General features: G+C 42.7%; 1 protein-coding gene across 6 annotated transcripts in view; it reads left to right on the top strand.

The window, feature by feature from the left end:
- The window catches only part of SSX2IP (SSX family member 2 interacting protein), a 632083-nt gene that overhangs the window by 170904 nt on the left and 443575 nt on the right, over positions 1-17604 (top strand). For 5 of the 6 annotated variants that reach the window (XM_086954035.1, XM_086954027.1, XM_086954031.1 and 2 more), the window contains exon 4: positions 11087-11299. The exons of the other annotated variant lie outside the window; for it this stretch is intronic. In XM_086954035.1, coding sequence (XP_086810161.1) covers positions 11087-11299 — 213 coding nt within the window. The remainder of the gene's footprint in view (positions 1-11086; positions 11300-17604) is intronic. 6 annotated transcript variants of the gene reach the window in all.

Below are 17604 nucleotides of genomic sequence, written 5' to 3'. Positions count from 1 at the left end.
GGACAAGCATAGTCCTCCCAGGCGCAAATCACCTGTGAGAACACCAACCAGGTCTCCCAGAAGGTCCTGATCTCCCAGAAGAAGAAGACCTTCAGAAGATCGGGTCAGATCTCGCTCTCCTAGACGGGAGGAGCGTTCAAAAAGATCGCGGGAGAGGAGGCACAGTGCTCACCGTAGACGTTGACGAACTCAGTCTAGTTCATCTACCTCTTCTACCAGGTCTTCCAAGAGGGACTACTCCCCTACGTTGACGGACAGTCCTACGTCCAGATCCTCCCCAGTGGATGACATTGGCACGTATCTGGATGTCCTGCAAAGAGGAGCACTGAAACTGAACATTGAAAGTCTGTCCCTCAGGTTACAACGACAGTCATTTTTGAGACTTTACACAAAAAAGCTATCTCCCGTCCACTGCTGCCTTTAGTCCCGGGGATTATGGATCCTGTCAAAGAGGTTTTCCTAACTCCAGCGGCTATCAGAGCGGTGCCAGCCCGCATTCAGAAAAAATACAAACCGGCCTCTTCTGACCCGGTTTTTGTAAAATCTGACCCTTCAGCAGACTCTATAATTGTGGCAGCGGCGAGGAAGACGCACGCAGTTGCCGGTTCCTCTTCAGTCCCACTAGACAAGGACAGAAAATCTCAAGACTCCTGGGGTCGCAAGGTTTGCAACTCAGCTGCATCCACTCTTAAGGTTTCTAGTGCGGCTGCACTTCTGGGTCGATACGACAGCCTTATGGGACTCCATAGAAAGGTTCAAATCCAAACTGCCAAAGGAAGTCCAGCAGGATTTTGAAGAAACTGTGACAGAAGGATGTCTGGTGGCGAATCAGATGATAAGCACGGCTGCGGATGGAGCAGTACTTGCGGCGCATTCCTATTCACATGGGGTTTGTGCCAGGAGGTCGGCCTGGTTGCGCCTTACAGGTCTGAAGCCGGATGCTCAGCATCGCATCCTTAATCTCCCCTTTTCGGGTTCCGCTCTCTTCGGGAACATGCTGACGAAGAAATGACCTGAATGAAAACGGAACTAGATACAGTGAAAGCGGTGGGTTTGGAAAAGAAAAAAGAATTCAAACGCTGCTTCAAGACCAACAGGGGAAGAGGGGCTCAACAGAGGGTTCAAACCCCTCAGTGGTCCCAAAGTAAGAACCAGGGTAAATCCCAGTTTCGAGGCAAAGCCAACAGAGGTAGAGGAGGACACCAACAATCCTCTAACATCACAAGAGGAGGAAAGGCTTGAGCAGTGGCTTCCTCTGGTGCCGTTACCCACTCCAGTGGGAGGAAGTGCTTCACATCACCTGGCAGAGTGGGTCAGCATCACAAAGGATCAGTGGGTGCTGAATATACTGCGCAATGGATACAGACTACGTTTCCGTGCGCCACCGAAGAGCATTCCTCCAAAGAGCTCTTGCCCTCACCAGCTAAGCTTGCTCCGAAGAGAGGTGAAAGTCCTACTGCAAAAAAGAGGGATAGAGGAAGTTCCTCCCGCTCAAAGAGGAAAGGGAGTTTACTCCAGATACTTTCTTGTCCCCAAAAAAAATCAGGAGGACAAGTTCAGACCAATACTCGATCTGTGACTATTAAACAAAGTCATCGTCAGAGAAAAGTTCCACATGTTAGCGCTTCACCAAATATGCCCACATCTTCAAGCCGGAAAGTGGATGTGTTCGGTGGGTCTGCAAGATGCGTACTTTCACATCCCAATTGCTCAACAACATCGCAAGTACTTGAGGTTTGTCTTAGGGAACAAACACTTCCAGTACAAGGTGCTACCCTCCGGTCTCAAGTCCGCACCACGAGTCTTCACCAAATGCATGGCAGTGGTGGCGGCTTTTCTTCACAAAAAGGGACTCTTCATCTACCCATACCTGGACGACTGGCTCCTAAAAGGCCCATCTCCGGTACAGGTAACGCACAATCTACAACTGTGCCTGCACCAGTTGCACAGGCTCAGCCTCCATGTGAACCTGGAGAAGTCAGTCCAGCGGCCTACACAGTCCATCCACTACCTAGGCTCCGTTCTGGACACAAGATTGGGAAAAGCGTTTCCTTCGGAGGAGAGACTTTTTTCCATGAGTCAGAAATGTGGGATTCTGCTAGTCTCTGCTTCTAACAGCCTGACAAGTAGCATCCCTGCTGGGTTCTATGGCGTCCTGCATTTTTCTCATCCCAAACGCAAGGCTGAGAATGAGTCCTCTACAGCAGGCTCTAGAGGACCAGTGGGACCAAGCGACAGGATGTTGGGAAGATCGTATCGCTCTTTACCAAGCAACGAAAGATGCCATCAAATGGTGGACTCGGAGAAAGAATGTACTGGTGGGGGTACCGTTTCACCAACCTCTTCCATCCCAGTCTATAGTGACGGATGCCTCTCTGCAAGGCTGGGGAGCAAACATGGGTCCGCTTCAAATTCACGGCCAGTGGTCTGCGCAGGAGCAGACATACATCAACATGCTGGAACTCGGAGAGGTATTCCTGGCTCTCAAAGCTTTCTTTCCAGCGATAGAGTCCAACTCAGTCCTAGTTCAGACGGACAATACGACCACCATGTTCTATCTGAACAAACAAGGAGGCACAAGATCTCGCCCACTCTCTCGAGAGGCTCAGACAATCTGGCATTGGCTTCTCTCTCGAGGCCTCACAGTAGTGGTAGTGCACCTTCCAGGCGAGTTGAACATAAAAGCAGACGCACTCAGCAGGCACTTCGAAGATCAGCCAGACTGGGTGCTAAACGACAAAGTAGTAGATGAGCTTTTTCGTTGCTGGGGTCGTCCAACCATAGACTTGTTTGCAGACGACAAACGCCAAATGCCACGCCTTCGCGTCCAGGTTCCACCGGCCAGGAACTCAGGGGAATGCTCTACTGATGGATTGGTCAGGGACATTCGCTTACGCGTTTCCCCCCCCTGGCTCTGATTCCGAGAGTAGTTTCCAAGCTCCTCAGGTTGAACATGGAAATGATCCTGATAGCTCCGGATTGGCCGCGGCAGTGGTGGTACCCGGACCTTCTACATCTGTCTGTGTGCCCATACAGACGACTCCCTTGCAGGCCGGACCTGTTGAGCAAGATGAACGGGAGGATAATGCATCCCAACCTCCCATCACTGAACCTAACCGCATGGCTCCTGAGGTCCTGCAATATGGACATTTGAACTTGCCTCCCGAATGCATGAACATTTTAAAGGAGGCTAAGAGGCCTTCCACGAGAGCGTTCTATGCGTTCAAGTGGAAAAGGTTTTACTTATGGTGTAGGGATCATCACTTAGATCCGACTAAAGGGCAGGAGGACGTCATCTACCATACCTCCTTTCCCTGGCAACTGCTGGTTTAAAGTACACTTCTATTAGAGTGCATTTGTCAGCCATAGTAGCATACAGAAAATCACCTGATCAGATTTTTTTCTTTCAGGTTCCAGTGGTTAAGGACTTCCTCCAGGGGTTGAAAAAAGTGTATCTCCCTGTGTGAAACCCTTCTCCTCCATGGGAATTGAACCTGGTTCTATCCAGGTTAATGTCACCTCCTTTCGAGCCCATCCACAAGGCCACCTTGCAACATCTCTCTTGGAAGGCGGCCTTTTTGGTGGCGATTACCTCTGCGCGCAGAGTAAGCGAGATACAAGCGCTCTGTGCGAAAGAACCATATACTGTTTTCCTTCGCAATAGAGTGGTCCTAAGGGCTCATACATTTTTCTTGCCTAAAGTCATTTCTGATTTTCATATAAATCAGTCCGTTTCCCTCCCTTCGTTTTTTCCAAATCCTACGACCCCAGCCAAGCGGTCACTTCACTCTTTAGATCTTAAGAGAGTGCTCAAGTTCTATTTGGAAATGACTTAAGGGATTAGGAAAACGGATCAACTGTTTGTGAACTATGGTTCAATGTGGACAGGTTTTCCAGCGGCCAAGAGGTCCATCTCAAGATAGATTGTCTCTTGCATTAAATTGGCCTATCAGCTTGCAGGCAAGCCTTTGTTGAGGTCACCCAAAGTGCATTCCACTAGAGGGAAAGCCGCTACAGTAGATTTCTTGTATGACATTCCAATGTCAGAAATATGCAAGGCTGCAACCTGGAAATCGGTTCATACCTTTACGAGACATTACTGTCTCAAATCTGATTCCAGGGCCGATACTCAAGTAGGGCAGGCCTCCTTGAGGAATCTGTTTGGGTAGTCTATAGCCTACTCAGACTTGTTGATGAAATTACTGTCTTATCATTCCTTTGCCCGCAGGGAAGAGGAGAGGCTCGCTATTCTATTCTAATGCTTATGACTATTGATGAGGATCCCCTGGAAGAGAAGGATTAGTTACTTACCTGTAATCCTAGTTTTCTTCCAGGGGTATCCTCATCAAAGTCATAAGCAACCCTCCCGCCTCCCCGGGCAAAGGATACTCTTTAACAAGGAGATATTGTTAACCTATTTGTTACTGGGTTTGTTTTCAGTCTCCGAAAAGAACTGACCTGTCACCCCTGGGGCATGATGGGATACAGGGGGTCAGGGTTGCCTTAAAGGCATGGTGTCAGTTTATTGCTATTCAGCTACAGGTTAGCTTTTCAGTCTTTTTAGACTGTGTGTTTGCAATGCAGCCTGGGAGCTTCCTATGCTTCCAGTGAGTTATGAGAATTTCTACTGCTTTCTGAGCATTAAAACAGTTTCTAAACAATCTTTGGTGTTGTTTCTCATGTTTCTAATGCCTAATATTCATGTATGGTGGAAATTCTTCACAGCATATTTCAGCTCTGATGTTATTTGGCTGCTATTGTGTGTGTATGTGTATATGTATATATATATATGTATATGTATATGTATATGTATATGTATATGTATATGTATATGTATATGTATATGTATATATATATATGTATATATATATATATATGTGTATATATATCACATATAATATAGTGTTTTCGGGGTCCCGCGCATTGGCGGGAATATTCTAATGCTTATGACTTTGATGAGGATACCCCTGGAAGAGAACTAGGATTACAGGCAAGTAACTAATCCATCTACCCCATCCCTGGTTTGGGGCAGAAAGCCCACTATGCCCCAGGGGTATGTTTATGGGAATGCCAGGGAGCAGCCCCATAGTCTAGGGTCTCTCGCACCCCTCTTTTTTCTTCTTTTTTTTTTTAAATGTATTTTTTATTATATATATATATATATATATATATATATATATATATATATATATATATATTCCATATTGCCTGTGAACAGGGGCTCCGAGGAGCTCGAAACGCGTTTGGCCTTTTAATTGTCTGTAGTCGGCTGACCTGTTTGCCGCCTGCAGAGTGAGGTGCGTAATCCTGCTGTGAGTGGCATCCCATGTGGACAAACCTTTTCATGGATATATATATATATATATATATATATATATATATATATATATATATATATATATATATATATATATATATATATATATATATATATATATATATATATATATATATATATATATATATTCACTGAAAAAACCATAGGTTTCAGGTCCTATATAATTAGGAATTAGCATTTAAAAAACCTTTAAAATTCACTCAAAAAACTATAAGTTTTAGGGGTGTTATAGTTAGCTGGACATTTCACTCATACAAAACCATCGAAATTGCTCCTATATAGTCAGTTGTACTAACTATATTTCGCGCACCCGCAATCCTCTGCTGATGATGTCACATATTACATCATTCATGACATGGTCAGTGACATCACTGATGACATCTCAAATGACATCACTGATGACTGATAAGGGATCCACACAAACCACACTAACTTTTCAGAACAATCTTGGTTTGGTAGGCTTCCCTAGATGGCTGCCGAGCCCGGGACCAAAAACGTAGGTGCGCCCCTTGAAAAACTGCGTTTTGTGATTGATAATTCTGACATCTCAACAATGTTTTGGGCCCTTCCCTGTCGCATGTACTTGGCCCACCCACACAAGTGATGTAGCATTTTTGTCAGGGTACCTGGAGGAACGCTGAGTAGTAGGAAACTTGTGTCCACCTGGTGATCCCACAACTTTTCCACACAAAAATTTGAGGGCTTTATTTTTTAGGTACATTTTGAGGTTTGCAGGGGATTCTGGGTAGAAAACGTAGGGAGAGCCACACAGGCCACTGCTCCCTGGACTCCCCTGGGTGTCTAGTTTTCAGAAACTCTGGATTTGGTAGGTTTCCCTAAAAACCCGCTGAGCCCGGGACCAAAAACACAGGTGATTCCCTTGCAAACCCAAGTCTTTTTTGTGATCGATAATTTTGAAGTTTCCACTGTACATTTTAGGCCATTTTCAGCCGTGGGCACTATACAAATAAGTGAGCTACCATTTTTATCGGTAGACTTGGGGGAATGCTGGGTGGGGGAAGTTTGTAACTCCCCGTAGATTCCATAACTTTCCATCACAGAAATGTGAGGAAAATGCATTTATTTTGACAAAGTTTGAGTTTTGCAAGGGACTCTTGGTTACAGAACCTGGTGAGAGCCACACAAGTCACCCCATCCTGGATTCCCCTGGGTGTCTAGTTTTTAAATATTTACAGGTTTGCTAGGTTTCCCTAGATGCTGGCCGAGCTAGGGTCCAAAATCCACAGCTAGGCCCATTGCGATAAGTCCGTTTTCACTGAAAAAATGTGGTGTGTCCACGTTGCGTTCTGGGCAGTTACCGGACTCGTAGACTAGGCCTATCCACCCAAGTGAGGTACCATTCTTATCGGGAAACTTTGGAGGAACACCTAATAGTAGAACAAGTATTATTACCAGTTGACTTTCTATGCATTTATGCCTTCCAAATGTAAGACTGTGTGAAATGAAAAAAGTCCAAATTGAAAAAATGCTAGAATTCATGAGAATTGTAGGTACCCACAAATTCGGAGATGTGCAAATAAACACTGCTGCTAAACCCCATATTTTGCTCCCATTTCAGAAATACATAGTTTTCCCTGAAACCTATTATATTTTACCAAGATAATTGCTGTATACCTGGTACACAATGTAAAACCTTTGCAAGGTGCAGCTCAGATATTGTCTCTGGGTATGATACAGAAGAATGGGAGAGAAATTCTTTAAGAAACTTGCATCTTGGATCTGGATATCTTTCCACTGCTTTGAACACTGATGCTGAACTATTAAGATTTGTTGTTTAGTGCTGAACCTTATTGTCTCTGGGTAGCTCAGTTCCTTGGAGACCCTACAAGTCCTACATGTCCCTGCAACCAGAAGGGTCCAGCAGACGTAACAGTATATTGCGTTCAATAATCTTCCATACTTAAAAAGAAGTTACCAGTGAAAACGTAGGCACACATTGTATTTTTTTCATTTAATTTCAATATTTTTTAATTCAACTGTTAGTTTCTTTAGGAAAACCTCAAAGGATCAACACAAATAACTCCTAGCTGAATTCTGATTTCCTTTTTTAATTTTCAGGACTGTATAGCTTTCCTGGGATCCATTATTGGTTTACACCCATTTCTACCCTTCAGGAGGTTGAGATCACAAAGAATAGAAACATAAACGAAGTCCCAGTAAAATGCTGAAACTGTGTGGAAAATTTAGTTTTTTTGACAAGTCTGTCTGTTCCTGAAAGCTGGTGATTTTAGCACAGCAAACCCTTTGTTACAATTTGGCACTTTTTTTTCTCACAGCAGCAGTCCCACCTTAACAAACATATGACACAAGCCCTCCATTATATGTACTTAATTTTTTTAAGCTCAACTTCTGCGTTGGAATCTGGTGTCCGGGTGCTGAGGGAGTAGCCACAAAGGCTGGTGAAACAAATGTAGTCTAAAAAGATTTTACTTTATGATCTTGGAGGTGACACTTGCTGGCTTTCCATTCAGAGACTTTATTCTAGGCTTTGAGCCAAAGTGGAAAGAGGTTGACCACCAGTGCAGACCTAAAGACCTGAAGATCTAGGACTTTGAGAAGGAACACGAGGCTTAAAAGTTTCCAAATAAAGATGGGTAATTTGTTTTGGCTCTAATGAGAAATGCACTATGTCTTGGATAGATGACACAGGACCAAACAGGAAGCTAGTGTAGGAAGGGAAAATGTAAACGTGTGGTCTATGACTCGGACCCAGAATGAGTCTGACAGAAAATTTCAGAATGAGTTCTAGTTTTGGAGTCTGGTAGTATGGCATACTAAAGAATAGAGAATTTCAGTAGTCCAGTCTAAAGATGATTGATTTCAATGGAAAGAGGGAGTATCTTCATGAGCACAAGAGAAGTAGAAAGCCCTAAGAGGTGAGGTGAGCTTATTCAAATCAGATTGAAAGTTAAGGATGATGCCAAAAATAACTTCCAAATTGTGAACACTTTCTGATGGGTCAGATGGCTAGAACTCATCCATCCAAGAGTCCCATCCGCTTCTAAAGATTTTTTCTGCATTTTTGCAGTCTGTTCTGCCATGAGTAATACAAGTAAGTAAAGCCTGAATCTGAGATTTAATTTGGGCTCAAACAAAAGTGGAAGGTTGCCTGTCTGGGCTGATGAGAGCAAAGTCCAGACTTCTGGAATAAAATAACCTGCATAGTGATCTACCCAAAAAACGAAGCTATGAACTTAGGATGCTGACCGTATCTAGTTTAGAAAAGAGAAGGACAGTGTTATACCTCGCCTGGTGAGGGGGCCCAGCTACCGTCTGGTTGAGGACAAAATAGGATCAGTAGTCTGGGAGCAGGATGGCATCAACATTGGTGAAGTCATCAACAGTTGTTGAAGTTACCTAGGGCCAATCAGGCAGGAATGAAAGCACAGCAGGACCATATAGTGGGGTAAAATATATTTCAGAGATCATAAAGGTGCATGATTGAGATGTTTAATAAAAGAAAATAAACACAATTCAGTTTTCATGTGGAAAGCTGGGTAGAGTTCCTGCATAAAATGTAGTGTTTAAAAATGGCAGCCATTCTCAAGTGTTTGGGTGGGGGGAGGAAGGGGAGAGGTACCAGCATTGAGAAGCATTTAAGCCAGTAAATATATTGTAACACATAGAGCCATGGTTGAAGTTTTCATTTTCAAACTTTGAGGAAAGGCCTGATTAGGTTGAGAGCTCTGTGAAGTGAAGCTCCGCTCTAGTGAGCCGGCAGCCATAAACAAATTAGACTGGCAAATCCATAGAAGTATGTTTCTGTCTGCACTTAGTATAGCAATACATGATCAGCATCTCTGGCCCTCTACTGTACCGCATTCAGATGGGCTTCTTTACAATATGCCCACTACACACTGGCACATGCATCAGTAATAAATAACCCTAACTTTAGTGGGTGAGGCCTGTTGCCTGATACCAGGATGTGTGTGATGCAGACCTAATGAACAGATCCCAGAGCCAAAGCCTCAAAATAAGCAAGTCCAGACATCCCTTGATAGAGCAGACCCCTGCTTGATCGAAGATGAATCCAACATAGCCCATATATGTCATTGTCTAGCTATTTTGGTACCCAGCGTTTGCCAGCATTTGTCTCACGTACCCATTCAACTGCTGAATATCAGTTATGTGTACTATCTTCAAAAAGAAAGCTCTTTGTTGTCCTTTGGTCTCACCACTCAAAAATCAAGACGATACACCAACAACAGAGACTCCGTATTCAAATAGAAGATAAATTGTCATATGAAATGTGTAACTATTTACACTTTGTCACTTCTTTGGATTACTTGATGGGGATCGGAATAAGTCTCCTTGATTTATCTAACTCGCCTCTTTGAAGTGAAGCTCACAATCTATCTCTGGAACTGTGAGGTGGCTGGTTTTTCCTTCATTGTTTTAGATTACCGAACTGACTTCCAAGTTGTGTAGCTTGCATTGCTTTCAGTGTATGTTTTTCTCGTCAGGACAAATTGAGTTTGTAATGCATTGAACACTGCATATATTGGTCAGTCCGCTTTTGTGATGGTTGCAACACCAAGAAGTGTCATATAATATTTCAGCATTATACATCTGGTAGCATTTATAACTTACACCCAGTGCATTATGATATGCCAAATACTCTCCAGTCGACGAATGCTCAACTGAGTTCTTAGCACTGCTTGTACAGATGTCTATACATCCTTTTACACCAATATAAAAAATACCTTTTCCCTAGTGCCTTCATGTGCACAGCATGCTACCAAAACCTGCACCAGCCAAATGAATTGGATAATTCCCCCTGACACCTCTATCCTACAACTTGGAACTAAAGCTATATTGTTGACCAAGTGTTGTCACTATACAGCACCTCGGATAAATCAACATGGAAGGAACATTCAGAACAAGTTATTTGAAGCATACCTTATTCGATCATTGAATTTAAGTCACAAAATCTGCTAATTATGCCTTTCAACAAGTAACCTAATTTGGCCAACAAGTGAACAATCCAACATCTCACATGAAGAAAACGAATAATGGAGTTCTTTGGCACAAACACACACATACATAGTGCGCTACTGAGAGCTCTGACTGGATCCACCTCATCCTATTCAGTCTAATATCCATTACAAACGTTACTCTGCACGTATATGTATTACACTGATTGATTTTATTTAACTGGACTGGGTGTCAACAAAAAACCTGTGCACTAGATTCCAGATGCTCTGCAATATCGTGCAGATGGTTAAAGTGTGCTGTACACAATCTGATCGCCTATCCACTTTCCACATGCTAGTTAAGTTTGTCATTCATAATGAAGCTCAAAGGTGTTTGTGAAGAATGCCATAATTCGACTAGTAATTAAGGCAGCCACCGGTAGTCTTCATGATCTTTCCTATGATCTTAGATTAGTAGAATCTGCATTTGATTTCAAGTATATAGACCAGAAGAAATGCAATCTAGCTTGCTTGCAATGCCTGAAATACCAGTTGTTAAAGTCCAAATGTTTAGGCATTCTTTCTGAACACTAGGTTGGAGTTTATTTGAACTAACCCAAGTTCTTCTGTGATTTTTTTTTTTTTTTTGATTTTTAAAAAAATATATTTTTACGAGTATTGTGTAAGCAGAGAGAATCTTTAAATATCTGAAGTCTGGTATGCATTACAATGAAGTTTTGTACAAAATGTTTTGCTGTACTGTGATGAAAATACTATTTGTCTATATAAACTGTACTTTTATTTTTTTGGCCAGGAGCTCACAACCTTGGGCTTCTCCTCTTTGTATGAAGAGCTCAGAAGGCAAGGCGTAAAGAGACAATTAAACATAGTGTCAGCTGTGAATTGCTTGAATGATTTGCTGCTCCTTCATCGTAAAAACCTCAGAATTCAAGAAGAAGCAGGGATACAACATGTCAAGCTGCTAAGTGATATGGATCACCTCCAAAACAGCAATTTCAAACATAAGGTACTTGACACGTTTTAATAGGAATGTAATGCATGTTATGTTACCAGCTGATTTATTTATTTTTCAGATCGTAGGTTACTTCTGTTACATGCACACATTAGAAAATCCCGTATCCCGAAAGGGAAGGTTGGGTAATGGACTTATGAGCGGACAGGCGATTATTCACCAGAAGTTCATTATTGAAATAAAACAAATACTTGGGAAGTAATCTGGATTCTCTTTTAAACAAGGAAGGGAGGAAGTAGGTAGATATACGGAAGTCTGAGTTTGTGGGTAAAATTAAATTGGTTTTCGGTAATGCTCCCAATGATATAGGGCATGTGCAACTATTAGAGCTGGAAACCTTCAAAATATTTTTCACGTTTGGACCAGGTCAGGGGTGAGGGGAGCACCTCTGATTCCCAGGAAGAACAAGCATTGAAAATGCAATGGGTCTCGCCCTCGTTTAAGTTGAAGCAATTCTGTTTGTAATTAGGTGGCTTTTTAGCTTTGCTTAGTGTTTTTCAAACTTTCATGTACATAACATGCGTATGTATGTATGCATGCATTCATATTTGTATTTATATAGATATGCAGTATATATATATATATATATACACAGCACAGCGCGTTGTATATCAAATGACTCGCTTTCACAAATCGGATCCTACATTAGGAAAAAAACATTATCTCCAAGATCTGCTTTAATTGAACAAACAATGCAGCGCAAAGAACTACAGAGACCAGCATGCTGTGTGGATTAAATTCAAAATCATGTCAGTCCCACATATGAAAATCAACAAATGAGCATGCGTCAAAGAAGCGCAGTTCAATGAAATGCAGGAGAACGCCTCTGATGAAGTGGTAATTGGACCACAGAAACGCGTCAGGCGAACGTAACTACCCGGATGATGGCGAGAGATGTCAAATGACCCTTGAGGTAACGCACTGTGGAGTGCACCCTGAAAAGCTAAGGCTATTGGAATGCAAAAATATATATATATATATATATATATATATTTATTTTGTAAAGGGCCATATGTACATACGGTGTGATATAATGTTGTTTATATACAATAAGAAAATTAGCACCAAGTTAGATCCAGTGGAGAGACACAATGTATATAAATATGAAATTTTATATATAGAAAATCAGCCTCCTGGAACTCACAAACATGCACTTTTATCCACAACCGTTATGATGAATTTTTGTTTGAATTGCCCTTGAAGATTAATCAATGTCTAAATATGCAATGTAATATAAAATTAATTTTATTGGGGAAACCCACATTGTTTTTAATTGCACGAGCACTTTATGAATGCCATACTCCTTGACTTACTAGTTGCAATGAATTTCAGGTTGTATATATAAACGAATGTACATTGCAAGATGGCTGCCATAAAACACCTTGGCACCATAGTCCTCTCCATGTTGATAGAGGGGTGGAGATAAAATGGCGGTTTTTGTTATGCACTATTGACACTGAGGAAGCCTTTACGGCGAAACGCGTGTGTCATCTTGGGGGCGGGGGGGGGGGGTCTGCCAATAAATCTTTTCATGCACTGAAGCTCGGAGTGCTGTCTACTTTTTTCTGAAGAGAAAGCAAGTGTTCGTTGATTTAAACGCGGCTCACCACCGCAAGACGCCAGCACCCGGGACGTGGGCGGAGCGACGGCGGTGACGGTTCTGTGAAACAAGTTAATATGGACGTCTGCCCCGAGGTCTGAAGAGAATCCGAAGAGGTGCCCAAATTGTGGAACCGGGATTTTTTATCACACGGAGGAAACCTGCTTGCGACCTACCTGACCTGTGAGACTGCGGCACGCCGGTCGGCTGCTGCGGACATCCGGAGAGGGTAAGTGCTGCTCGCACGAGTACTCCCAGATATAAGAACTGTATTATCCATACCTCTGTCCCGTTTAGAGCTACTGAGGCAGACCCCCGAGAACTGCGCTTCACCCCAGAAACTGCTGATTAACACGCAGCGCGTAGCGAAGGTGCAAATACTTCTCCCGTTACCATGTCCCTAATTGCGGAAAGGGAGAGCGAAGCGGATGATGTCTTTAAAAGCCTGAATGCAGTAGCGAAGAAACCAGAAGGCTCAGTAACCCAACAAACATCTATGAGCAATTTACAGATATTATTTCAACAACTGGAAAAAATCCAAGAACGGGAAATAAGGAAGTGGTGGGAGGCTACGTCACTCCAAAGATATGTAGACTGCAACAGAGTCCCAAGGGGTCTACGGATCTTTACTATCCCATCCTATGAGAACCCGGACCCCCAATTATTAAAAGATTGGGCAGCTTATACCACGGACTCCAGCAAAGACATGCTGCTAATGTTGATAAAATATGCATGGAGTGATAGGGACAAAGCCCTCGCTGAGATCCAGAAACTTGAGGAAGCAATCATAAAAGACAAAGACACTAAAACTACTGATGACCTGCGTGCAAACCTGCAAAAAGACTAAAAGATTATGAAAGTCGGATAAAGAAAAGGAGGCAAACGAAGTTCCAAAGGGACGAGCAGGACTATCTAACTGGTCGGATACTCACCTTTGCGAAAAAATTCGATGCCACCAGAAAAAGACTTGCACAGGGGGTCCAACCTGCAACGGCTGGCGTTACATCAGAGTCCGAAGTATCGACCTCTGAGGATGAATCCACTAGGAGTAGCGGAAGGAAAGATACGGGACCTACCACCGCAGCGCCTTTTTTAGACTAATTTCAGGTCCTGAAAGAAAGGCGACAATGACCTCCGCCCCAAATGACGAAAAAAGCGGCCACAAAAAGAGGAGGAAAACCAGGCGCGGCAGAAGGGGCCGCACAAGGTGCAACGCCTATGGTAACCGTCAGCAGAGGCAGGAGGGGGAGATGGTAAAACAAGAAAATACCATCATAAACCTCTCCGAAAGAAAACTCACAGAACATGAAGAAATAGTACTAAAGAGAGGGATGACCACCTGCCCAACTGCAAAATTCGACCCAGTTCAAACTAGAATTGACATCTTCAAGTTTGTGCGCAAACTAAAATTGGACAAAATATTCGCTTCCCGCCCCAACCAGGATTAACAACTAACCTGGAGACAATGTCGGAACCCAGCAATGATCTCACTGACAATGACTTCCCGCTCCTTACAGTAACACACTCCTTGGCAGGAATGGAGGAAGTGCCAAGTTCAAATAAAATATTCAGGAGGGAAGAAATCGTACAAAAGAGAGATCCTAGCAATCTAAAAAGAAAATCAAGATTCCTACAGCATGTCACACATGATGCCATCAATGTCTTTAATGATGCGATCCTACAAGACCTGGATAAAATGACAACCAAGAAAACGGAAATTACAAGATACAACTCAAACATCTCGCGAATGGAATGGCAAGCCATCAAAGGAGGACAACACAATCTAAATTAAACCCTCTGACAAAGGGGGGGAACATTGTCATTTTCAATAAAGAGAAATACAAACTAGAAGCTTTAAGACCACTACAAGATAGAGACTGCTATGTGACAATTAACAGAAAGGATTTTGAAAAATGTACCTTGGATCACCATACACTGTTAAAGGGGTGGTTGGACGAAGGAATGCTCAGTAAAAGTGAATTTGAGTACTTATATTGCGAACATCCAATAATCCCAACCTTCTATCACCTGTCCAAGGTGCACAAAGACATCAAAAACCGACCGGGGAGACCTATTGTCTCAATAGGAAGTCTCATGGAAGCTACCTCAAGATTTATTGACAATTACCTATCCCCTTTTGTGAAAGACCTACCTTCCTTTGTGAGGGATACTCAAGACTTTCTGAGGCTTATTGACGGCATCAAATGGGAAACGGATATGCTCCTCATTACCTTATGTCGCCAATGTATATACCTGTATTGGACATCAAGAGGGACTCTCAGCAATTGATTGGTTTCTTGGGAAGAAAAACATACAATATCATCAACACAACCGTATGCTTCTCAAAATGACTGAGTTTTGCCTCTACAATAATATCTTTCTGTTTGCAGGTGTGATGTATCGCCAAACTAGGGGGACCGCCATGGGCACGTGCTTCGCCCCCAGCTACGCGAACCTTTTCGTGGGCTGGTGGGAGAAGCACGTGGCCTGGGGGGGACCAACGAAAAATGGTTGGATCACATAATGATCTGGACAAGATATGTTGACGACTTGTTTGTGGTCTGGCGGGGCGACAGATCCTCGGCTGAGGAATATGTGGCAACGCTAGACAACAACAGTCTCAATCTAAGATTTACGAACACAATCAGTGACAGATCAGTTCACCATCTCCATTTGGAGGTCTTCATAGCAGGGGGCTCCATACAAACGAAACTCTACCGCAAGCCAATGGCAGGGAATGCCGTGCTTCATGCAGCAAGTCACCACCCTAGAAGCATGATAAGGAACATCCCGTTCGGGGAACTGCTTCGCCTGAAAAGGAACTGTTCAGATCACAGTGACTTTTTACAGGCACAAGATGCAGCGGTCTCCAGATTTCTGGAAAGAGGCTACTCGAAAACTTCGCTTGCCGAGGCCTCTATGAGAGTTGAGCTCAAAGAAAGAAAGGACCTCCTACAGAACAAAAATACAAGAAAAACAGAATCTGAGATCGTGACAAGAATGATCACAACCTACAACATGAGATCAAATGAACTGGTCCAAATTTTCAATAACTGGCATATCCTTAAAACAGATATTGTCTTGAAAAACAGAATACCCCCGAAACCTGCTATAACCTATAGACGCTGCCAGTCCCTCGTTGACCATCTGACGAGGAGTCACTTTGAGGATCCCCCAAAGTCCTCTAAATCCAAATTTGTTCAGGGTTTCTACCCTTGCATGCACTGCAAAGCGTGCAAGTATAGCCAGAAAAAAGTAGATATGACGGTTGACCCACGGCCTATCAGAACCATTAACAAATTTCTGAACTGCAATTCAGAATTTGTAATATACTGTTTGGTATGCCCATGCTCAAAAAGATACATCGGGAGCACCATCAACCCGGCAAAAAAGCGTATCCTAGAGCATATGCGTGCCATCACTAATAAAGATAAGAACTATCCGGTGGCACGCCATTTCGAAACCCACCTTAACAGCAATAGAGAACTATTATCCTTCTTTCTCATTGATGAACTAGAGAGGAAAGAACTGGGTGGAGACAAAATAAGAGCATTAAGGGCCATTGAATTGAAATACATCATCGATCTCCAGACAATGAAACCCGTTGGGCTGAACAATGATTAAGAACTTTGGGTACACTTAGAATAGACAACCAAGTAAGGGACAGCATATAAAAGAACAGCTGACAGTGTTATATAAGGGCTTTACAGTCACCCCGTAAGAGTATGAATCCAAACAGAATAAAGTCACAGGTTAAATAGAATCATCCGTAATCTTCCCACTTTACCCTCTATGCATTGGACTAAGATACAGAACAGGGAGACTTAGGCCCATTCAAGGCGAGACAGAAAAATAGAAAACACTTGCCAATACAGGGCGGTACAATGCATGCTTATTTGCTCATTGTGTAATATAAAATGTAAAGGGCCATATGTACATACGTTGTGATATGTTTATATACAATAAGAAAATTAGCACTAAGTTAGATATTCTAACATCCAGTGGAGAGGCACATTGTATATCAATATGAAATTTTATATATAGAAAATCAGCCTCCTGGAACTCACAAAGATGCACTTTTATCCACAACCGTTATGATTAATTTTAGTTTGAATTGCCCTTGAAGATTAATCAATGTCTAAATATGCAATGTAATATAAAATGAATTTTATTGGGTAAACCCACATTGTTTTTAATTGCACAAGCACTTTATGAATGCCATACTCTTTGACTTACTAGTTGCAATGAATTTCAGGTTGTATATATAAACAAATGTACATTGCAAGATGGCTGCCATAAAACACCTTTGCACCATAGTCCTCTCTCCATGTTGATAGAGGGGTGGAGATAAAATGGCGTTTTTTTTTGTTATGCACTATTGACACTGAGGAAGCCTTTACGGCGAAACGCGTTTGTCATCTTGGGGGCAGGGGGGTCTGCCAATAAATCTTTTCATGCACTGAAGCTCGGAGTGTCGTCTACTTTTTTCTGAAGAGAAAGCAAGTGTTTGTTGAGATTATTTATATATTATTTATATACAAGCACTCACGGAGTGCGAAACGCGTCACGTAGGGCTTATGGCGTGAATAAACCCTACCTACTTGACAGACCTGCTTGTTGGTGTGGATTCTTTTGGTACCTAAGTGCGCGCTTGGAACGCCGTTTTGCCTGAATATTGACTACCGGTCACCTCACCGGC

The sequence above is a fragment of the Lissotriton vulgaris genome, chromosome 1_1 (assembly GCF_964263255.1).
Source record: "Lissotriton vulgaris chromosome 1_1, aLisVul1.2, whole genome shotgun sequence".
Lineage (NCBI taxonomy): Eukaryota > Metazoa > Chordata > Amphibia > Caudata > Salamandridae > Lissotriton > Lissotriton vulgaris.
This window is presented reverse-complemented; position numbering and strand designations above follow the sequence as displayed.